The following is an 8569-nucleotide window of genomic DNA, read 5'->3' as shown; positions in this document are numbered from 1 at the left end:
TTTTTTTTTGGGGGGTAGGCAAAAGGAAACTTAGCAGCTGTGAGGTGCATTTTCTACTGGATTGCGATCACAAAATGTCTTCAAGTATATATATATATATATACTGCTGTCCTCTTTTTGCTTCAACGCCGCTTTGGTTTCTTTATCGGGGGGAAAGGGGCGCAAGGAATGGAGACGGGCCACTTCCAGTTGTGGGCGCGGTGTCAAAGGTTTGTGGGTGACGTGTGCGCTGGCCGCGATGCCACGCACGGCCTGGCGCACATGGAGAGGGTCACGGAAAACGCTCTTCTCATCCTTCACATGGAACGTGGGCCGGCGGCGCGCTCCGCATTAGCGCTCTCGCGAGTCATACTTGTCGCCATGCTTCACGACGTTGCGGATCACAAGTACGATGCGGCAAACGCGCTTCTCCGGCAGGTGCGGGAGTTCCTGGAGGCGGAGAAGGGGGTCATAGTAGATGAGGGGAAGAACGGCGCGGAGGCGCTCAATCACGCCCTCACCGCCGTGGAAGCTGTCTCCTTTTCAAAGGAGAAGAAGCATGGCATGCGGTGGTTCGAAGCGAAATTGCCGCCCGATTGGGTTTTTGTTCGAGATGTCGTGAGCGATGCCGACAAACTTGAAGCCATTGGCGAGGAAGGGCTGCGGCGGTGCCTTATGTACACACGGTGCACCCTGATGGCTAGGGAGGGAAGTCAGGTCTGGGATGCGGCTTTGCGGCGGCACTGCCTGGAGGCGGTGAAGGAGCATTTCGCGGAGAAGCTGAGTCGGCTGTCAACGGAGTTTATAGTAACACCTGCAGGCAAGTTTCTAGCCGCTCCACGACATGCGGCAATGGAGCAGGCTTTAAAGGCGTGGGAGCAGCAAGGGCTGCCGTCAGTGTGACTCTCCCCTGTGCTACCGCTACCGGAACGAGATAAACAAGAATGCGATATTAATACTTTATGTTTATTCTTTTTTTTTTGCTCTCCTTCTTCTTTCCCTTGGCGGTGGGCGGGCGTTGCCTCACCACAGCTTTTGGTATTTTTTGTGGAGGTGGTGGAAATTCTCTGCATTGTCACTCTTCCTCCCACTCCTTCGTGACAAAGATGTCTTCCTATTATATATATATATATGTGTGTGTGTGTGTGTGTGTGCGTAATGTTTGTTGTTCTTCCCTTGGCTACTCTGCAGAGTAACATAAATACTGCAGTCCGCACGGACGCCTCTTGAGGTTAGTAGCCTGCGTGATGGATGTCGCAGAGTTCCTCAGCGGTCGTGCGGAGGAGGTGGAAGCATTTTCTGCCCTACTGTTTCGTAAACGACCTCGTGAGGAGGGCGATGGTGGGTTTGAGCCTCCGCTTCCCCCCAAGCCGCGGTCTGTTGTTCAATACCGCCGCCCATCCTCCGCGAATGTGCCGCTGTCCGACGTAGTGCGGTTGGCGAAGTTTCACTCACGGCGCTCCAGGCGTTTTGGGCGACTGTTGGAGGGCGGGGCGCCGTTGCCTGCATCGACAGCTGCTGTAGACGCAGGACAAGTGCAGAAGAAAAAACGTCCGCTGACGTATAAGGCGTGGTGTTTGCTTTTAAGGCGACGGCGTCGGCTTGCGTGGAGGCGACGGGCAACGGCACGACGCCGAATGCGACGGCGGCATATTGCCCTCCGTCACGGCAAGATGCAACTTCCCCTTTGCACCTGTGGCTCCTCTGCTGCTGCTGCTGCCCCACCTCCTGGCTCGCCGTCCGCTCTTTCCTCGAGTGGAGGTCGCACGGCTGTGCTGTGGCTTCCCTCCCATTGGCGGTTGTGCCGTCGATTTCATTATGGCGTTGTCAAAACACGTGTTGATTGCTGCCCCTCATCCTCTGCTGATGATGGCGTCCCTCCAAGGCTTCCGACGGTAAGGGTCGCGGTGCCAATGAAGTGTCGGCGGAAGCAGCATCGCGTGCTACAGCGTTGGGCTGCACGGCTGCCATCATGTTCTGCACAGGCAAAGCCTTACCGTCGACCTGAGTGCAAGCCAATGGCCGTCCCACCACCCCTGTGTTTTGCGGCCGAACGCTCGCATGTGTGTGTTTGGACGGTCCAACCACGGAAACCCTGGCACTCTTTGGGTGCAAAGGAGGTGTTGGATCTTTTGATGCTGCGCACAAATGGAGCACCCCCTGCTGCTCTTCACACAAGGCATCTGGCGGCGACGGCAACGTCACAGGTCAATAATGCGCCGCAGGAGGCATTCTGGCAGCGTTGCGAGGATGGCGTGTTTTACGGGCACATGTGGTCCTTGCGGCGTACCAACCCCCAAGCGACGTGCTTGCCGAGCACAAAAACGGGGCCGTCTGACTCCGACGCCGCACCCATAGTTGTGCCTGTCAAACTTCTACGAAATGGTGATGCCGATGGCGTTACGTACCTTCTTGTGGCCTCTGCGCCTGTGCAATTTGGGGCACGTGCCAAGCGAAAGCTAAAGATTCAACTTATTTCTCATTGGAATCCCTGCGGTGCGGCAAAACCGATGTGCTCCATGTTTGAACTCTGGTGCTGTGCGGATGCTCTGAGGCCGACGGGAGACGAAACGCCATCGGAAACAGATGCTTCAGTTATTCTGCAATGGATACGGAGGCGAGTGAATGCCGCTGTGGGAAGGTGGCGCAGAGCGAAGGAGGGTGCTTCAGCTACACAAGGGGAAGAAGCGGGGAAAGCTCGCCCGTCATCGCTACTGAGAGCCACGACGGTTTGCTGCTTCCCATCCCTACCAACAACAGTTGAAACCATTGACCACCTCACTTTCCCCGTACACCGCTGTGTTATGTCTATTCTTGTCGTGTCTGCGGAGTCTTCCTCCCAATGGGGAAGCTCCGGTACTCTTGTGTGGCGAAATTGCAGGCAACACTTTCAGTTTGCCAGGCATCTTTTCGCATCTCTTACTGACAGCTCTGCTACCGCATGGCGAACGACGCGTCGTGAGGATGAGAAAATGGCGTTGGCGTTTCTTCGCTGTCAGTCGCTTGGGTACACTCGCAACGTGCGAGTCATTGGCGAAGAGGAAAGGGAGACGCTGCTGCGTTTGATTGGGTGTCCGGCCTTTGCCGACGTGAGCGGCGCCAACGCCTCTTTTCAGGTCTCCCGCATGGCCCGACTGCGTTGCTCGCCGTCTAACGCACATCGACGCGTGCTACTGAAGTTTGCCGCGAAGGGTGGCCGAGAACACCAGCGTGAGGGAAGTTCCCTCTTTGCTCTGAAGCCGGGAAACCCTGCCGAGCTCTTGCACATTGGGGCACTGACGTCAGCGCCATTTTTTTCAATGCGCTTTGGCGCTCGCGTTGCTTACGCGTGGGTGTGGGATGACGCGGGGTGGGAGCTGGCAGAACTGCACACGCGCGATGCACTGCGCGCGGCTGCCAGCAAAGGAAAGGACGGCTGCTATGAAGAACCGACCGCGGATGGCGCAATCGAGCACCGGGACGCTAGCAGCAGTTGCGGCGCCTGTTTTTTGCTCTCGGCCGCTGAGAAAGTTTCGCGTATTCTGCCCTTTCTGAGCAATGCCCCGGTCCACGTCCCTGGATGGTCTGCACCCTCTTCTCCTCTGCAGGGCGAAAAACAGCAGCACCAATATAAACATAGGCGTTGTGCGAAGAGGACGCGAGTGGGTGCCCCCTGCGGCCCCCGCAGAAATAAAGTGTTGGCAGGCGATGGAGGCAGTGCTGTGCGATGCTGACACGTGTCTTCCGGTGGGGGTGGTGCGCCTCGGCACGGCCGGCGGTCGCTCTGTCTCTATGAGGCCGCCAACGAGGCAGTTGGGTTCCACTCACACGGCAAGGACGTCCAGCTTGACAATGGCGTGCCTGCAGTAAGCAGGCCATTGCTGCGTGTGCGCGTGCGGGAGGGGGCGAGAGGCGCAAGGAAGGGCTCTGGTTTGCGGCGCTGGCGCAGGACAGTGAGGTGGCAAATAACATTGATGTTTGCTCATGCTCACCCGGTGAGGGAGTCGACGCCCAGCCTCTCTTCCCGTCTTTTCAATCCGTGTCGGCAATCTGCTCAGAATGACCCCGGTGCGGTGCTTATTAAGCGGCTGGCCCCATAACCACGCAGTGTGCCGCGGAAACTCATTCAATGCGTGGCGTTTGGGTTGTGGAAGACACCCTGGCAAGGGAAACGATGGAGAGTGTTTTTTGTTTCTTTTTTTTCGAGGGGTGAAGTGGAGAGGAATACGGAACCCCAAATACCATCTGTGGACGTTGAAGTCGGGGGGGGGGGGGAAGCGGGCATGGGCGAATCCCGTTCTGGACAGAACGGGGGCGTCCAGTATGTTTTATTCGGGCGATGAAAGCAGAACACTTGAGGTGGTCAATAACTTTATTCACTGTTTTTCTTTTGCATGCGCGTGCTCCACTTCCCTTCCATTGAGTTGTTGAAGAGGCATGTGCCTGTCTGGCAACGCGTCGATGCACCACAGTCAGGGAGGCGGCTGGGGAGAGTAGCTCGCTACCACTCCTTCCCACGTCATTTTTGTTCCCTTGATTTAATTTTATTTTTTGCTTATCAGCAGTTTCTTTCACTTTGTTCGTTTTTCTCCTTTGGGGTCGGACTGCCGCGGGTGTGTTGACGTATGCGGCGCGACTTGCGCCTATTTTATTTGCTTTTTTTTTGCCTTTGTTTTATGCTGGCAACCTTCGCAAGCCCTGTTTAGGTGGCTTCACGCTGCCCCTCGGAGGGTGAAGGCGTGACGAGGGCGGGGCCGTTTTGCTGGGCGCTTCCCAGGAGAGTTGAGGGGCCCGGCATGTCGCCGCGCGAAGCGTTTTCGCTCCGTGCCTTGTCGCCGCTCTTCCGCAGGCGCCCTGCCTCATCCTTTTCTGCCCGCTTCAGCGGCCTTCTTCCAGTCTGCGGCAGGCCCACCGCGATGCTTCCTGCGTGGTCGACTCCGCTGCACGCTGCGCGCCGTTACACGAGTTCCCTTCCCCCGAGGTCTTCCACGCACGGTGGCACGTCTTCGTCCCGCGATGCTGCCGAGGACGACGATCCAGTGTTTTCCTTCGTGCTGCCGCACCGCACGATGCCGCTAACGAAGCTGGCCAAACTGCTCCCGGATGAGGTACTGGAGCAGTTAGAAAATGGACTAAAGAGTCACCTGGAAAAATTTCCCTCACGTTACCGTCTTCTTCGTGGAAAGAACTCGCTTCTCCATGTCCAGTGCGAGGTGACTTCCGGCAAGGAAGGCAGTAAAGGGGCGAACCGAGGCGAGAAGGAGACGCCTCGTGACAAAGCGGCGGTAGCGTGCATTCGAAAGTCACCAGGCCGGTTTATGACTTTGGAGAGTCTCATGAGCTGCACTCACGTGACGAGCCCTTTGCCGGGCGCTGCATGTGTCGCCTCTCATGGGGAGAAAGGGGAGGAGCATATTCACATGTTGGAGCACTTTTTCCGTGAACATGTGCGCCCAGTGGGACACGCGGAGCTATGGGTACTCACAGAAGAATACACCCTCGTCAACTCACCATCTTCATCATCCGCAGCAGCGGCAACAAAAGAAGCGGCAGCAATTGGGCCTGAGGAAACGGCATCCGCCGACATCGAGAAGACAGGGGCGGCGGGAGAAAAAGCGGTGCTTCAGGCGTTTCGTTGGGTCCAAGTTGCCGATGAGAGTAGCTTAGATGAGGTTAAGGAAGTGTTGCGCGGCGAGACTCGTCGCGATGTACTGGGAAAAGGTATGGATGGGAAAGCAGCTCCGCGCGGCGATGCTTCCTCGGTGACCGCTTTTACAAGGAGCTCGTCTTTCGTTCGCTTCTGCGTTCCCAGTGTGTCTTCCACGAGGGGGGGTGCCACGCTGGCGCCGCATAATGTTGAGAGCTTAGTTGAGGATTACAATCTCTACCGCATGTGCCGTGCGCTGCGCACAAGCACGTTCATGCGGCTCCCAGAGTTGCAGGATATCGTGGGCGAGTGGCTGACGCAGCCTTTAGCGGTTGTTCTGGCCATTGCAGGTGAGGAGAGCAGCAAGGCCGAAGGGTTGAAAGATGCGGACGCAGGACGCTCCTTGTTGAACTTTGAGCGTGACCCCAGCGACCCCGCTCGCATTATTGGGGTGCGTTTCTGGCTTGACGAGGAGCGCTACTTGCCGTCGCTGTACCGCAGTGCGTCGCTCACCGAGCTGGAGAAGGCGCTTGCTGAGGTTGGGACCACAAGGGGTAAGAGTCTGAGCAAACTCCCCAATCATCTGCGCGTGCGGGTTATCGACACAACACGTCTGTTAAAGCGCTGCATTGCACTGCGCGAGTTGGGTGCGAGTCCCCTGTGTCACCCGGATGTGCTGGCGTACTACGTCTTTGACATCCTTCCCTTGGATGGCCAGCTGCTTCTCACCGGCCACTTGCCGCAGTTGCTCCCAGAAAGTGTACGGCGCATCACGGATGCGCGCTCGCGTGCGTGGTTGAAGGGCTACCCTCACCTCTTCCGCTTGGTGGAGATCCCCCCACAGGTGTACGTCCAACGGATGGACGCCCCCGCCCCGGACGGCGAGGAGGACCACACGATGGATTGCTCCCAGCAAGCTCAGGAGGAAGACAAGGACACTGCAAGGAGTTCCTCCCGGACAACGCATGACTATAAAGACCAGCTTCTAAATGACCCTGAGGAGCAGCTTCGCTTGTTAGTTTCCATCGTGGCGGCGCGGTTGGAGGTCTGCGGAGCGCGGAAGCTGCTCCCCTCGCACATACCGAAATTCATCAGCAGCAAAGTGCGGCGCAAAATGTTTCCTCGGGGATCAGGCGGCATTACAGAATACCTCAGGCGGCACCCAGACGTGTTTATTCTCACAAGTGGGATTCACCCGCATGAGCCAGTGGTCACACTAGCTCCCAAATATCACCCCAGTCCTCATTCGCCGCCCACAAACCCCACCGCTGAAACCAACACGGCAGATGGCACAAAAGAGGGAGAATAACTCTTTTAGACTCTCAGGAGCTGTACGTTAACGTGGAAAGATTTTTTTTTCATGTGGCTGTGGGTTGTTTCTTACATTGGCTTTCTGGGATTGTTTGTCACCCTTCACTTCCTTACGGGCCTCGCGCCTTGTTTGCGCGGGCTTGCTGGTTTTCCTCCTCTGGCTCTCTGCCTGATTTGGGACGAGGCTTGCGTCAGCATTCGTATATCAACCGCGGCACAGTAAAGAGCGAAAGCGGAAGGAAGAGGCACCAACTGAAGCAAAAGGGTAAGAAAACAACAACAACAACAACAGTATCGGGTACTGACGAACAGTAATATCAACAACAGTGCATGTTTTCCGCGACAGCACCGGTGGGAGGAGCAGTGGAACATGCGCAGCAACCATTGCGTCCGGCAAGGCCTACTACGGCAAGGCCCACCAAGCCAGATTACTTCTCTATGTCCCTTGTACGGAAGCCCATGGGACCTTCCATTTATCCAGGTGCTGCAGCCGCGGAGGATGCTTCAAAGGGGCTTTTATTGAGTGATGCAATGCACGACATGAACTTCTACACCGGAGTCTGCGAATCGTTGCCCGATGCAGGACGCCCAGTGCTCAACTCGGTATTGTTTAGTCAACGACACGTGGTTAACGACACTCCTTCGGTTGAAGAGGAAATTGCGAGCATAAACGAGCGCATGCGCCTATGGCGTGCCTCCCGCCTACAGGAAGTGATCACCAACTACGAGCACACCCAGGAACAGGCTCTCCTAGACGAGAAAGTGGAGGAGCGCATAAGAGCGCGTCAGCAGGCGGAGCAAGACCGCGCTGTGCGCCGCATCTCGCGGATGCTAGATTCCCTCATCCCCGAATTGGAAAAGATGACACTGTCTGAGGCGGCAACCGATGTGCTGGGCACTGCCAGGCGTGAGGCTCTGCACAAACAATGGAAGGAGCGGGATGAACTGCAGCAGCGTCTCCTGCGAGAAATGCGACTTGCAGAACGTCATCGACTAGTTGACCTTCAATTTCAGCGAAATGTGGAAGAGCGCAATTCACTCGAGTCGCAGCACTACTACAGTTATCTGGCGCAGAAAATGGATGAAAGATTGGCCTTCCGACAGCTCTGCGAGGCATTTTACGACGAGAAAATAATTGTCGGTGTAACCGATGATGAAACAGTCGTAAGGCAAAGGATGCAGCGGTTAGAACTCGAAGATAGGATTTACATCATCGAACAAATGCGCAGTGTAATAGGCATAAAAGAAAGTACACTGGCCCAGGAGGCTAACACAAAAGAAGAGGAAACCTCCCTCACATTTGAGGCAACAAACACCCAAGAAACCGAACAAGCCGTCACCTCCGCCGCGAAGGCCGAGACAGCAGAGCACGTTGAGGAGCTTGTAAAGCCGGTGGCGGTCGCCGCGAAGGCTGAGGCTGAGGCCGAGGCTGCGGAGCACGTTGAGGAGCTGGAAAAACCGGTGGCGGACGCCGCGAAGGCTGAGGCTGCGGAGCACGTTGAGGAGCTTGTAAAACCGGTGGCGGACGCCGCGAAGGCTGAGGCTGCGGAGCACGTTGAGGAGCTTGTAAAACCGGTGGCGGTCGCCGCGAAGGCTGAGGCTGCGGAGCACGTTGAGGAGCTTGAAAACCGGTGGCGGACGCGCGAAGGCTGA

The 8569-nt window shown here is 56.6% G+C and overlaps 4 protein-coding genes across 4 annotated transcripts, besides 3 other annotated features; all 4 read left to right on the top strand.

Moving 5' to 3' along the window:
- Nucleotides 1-85: 85 nt before the first annotated feature.
- Nucleotides 86-103: a microsatellite.
- A 65-nt stretch (nucleotides 104-168) lies between these two features.
- On the top strand, nucleotides 169-882 carry Tco025E_06975 (HD superfamily hydrolase; the record flags this gene model as incomplete). Its single annotated transcript, XM_029373842.1, has 1 exon — nucleotides 169-882. One exon carries the CDS (start codon nucleotides 169-171, stop codon nucleotides 880-882), a length of 714 nt encoding a protein of 237 aa, XP_029226087.1.
- Nucleotides 883-1111: 229 nt separating this feature from the next.
- Nucleotides 1112-1148: a microsatellite.
- A 78-nt stretch (nucleotides 1149-1226) lies between these two features.
- Tco025E_06974 (uncharacterized protein) lies at nucleotides 1227-3692 on the top strand (the record flags this gene model as incomplete). Its single annotated transcript, XM_029373841.1, has 1 exon — nucleotides 1227-3692. One exon carries the CDS (start codon nucleotides 1227-1229, stop codon nucleotides 3690-3692), a length of 2466 nt encoding a protein of 821 aa, XP_029226086.1.
- Nucleotides 3693-4754: 1062 nt separating this feature from the next.
- Tco025E_06973 (uncharacterized protein) lies at nucleotides 4755-6914 on the top strand (the record flags this gene model as incomplete). Its single annotated transcript, XM_029373840.1, has 1 exon — nucleotides 4755-6914. One exon carries the CDS (start codon nucleotides 4755-4757, stop codon nucleotides 6912-6914), a length of 2160 nt encoding a protein of 719 aa, XP_029226085.1.
- A 274-nt stretch (nucleotides 6915-7188) lies between these two features.
- Nucleotides 7189-7207: a microsatellite.
- Nucleotides 7208-7246: 39 nt separating this feature from the next.
- Nucleotides 7247-8569, top strand: Tco025E_06972 (putative flagellar antigen; the record flags this gene model as incomplete). The annotated part of the gene is made up of 1 exon (XM_029373839.1): nucleotides 7247-8569. One exon carries the CDS (start codon nucleotides 7247-7249, stop codon nucleotides 8567-8569), a length of 1323 nt encoding a protein of 440 aa, XP_029226084.1.

This window comes from Trypanosoma conorhini, assembly GCF_003719485.1.
Source record: "Trypanosoma conorhini strain 025E chromosome Unknown Tco_14.4_contig_00505, whole genome shotgun sequence".
NCBI lineage: Eukaryota > Euglenozoa > Kinetoplastea > Trypanosomatida > Trypanosomatidae > Trypanosoma > Trypanosoma conorhini.
The sequence above is the reverse complement of the archived record's forward strand: the minus strand, read 5'-3'. Positions and strand labels throughout refer to the sequence as shown.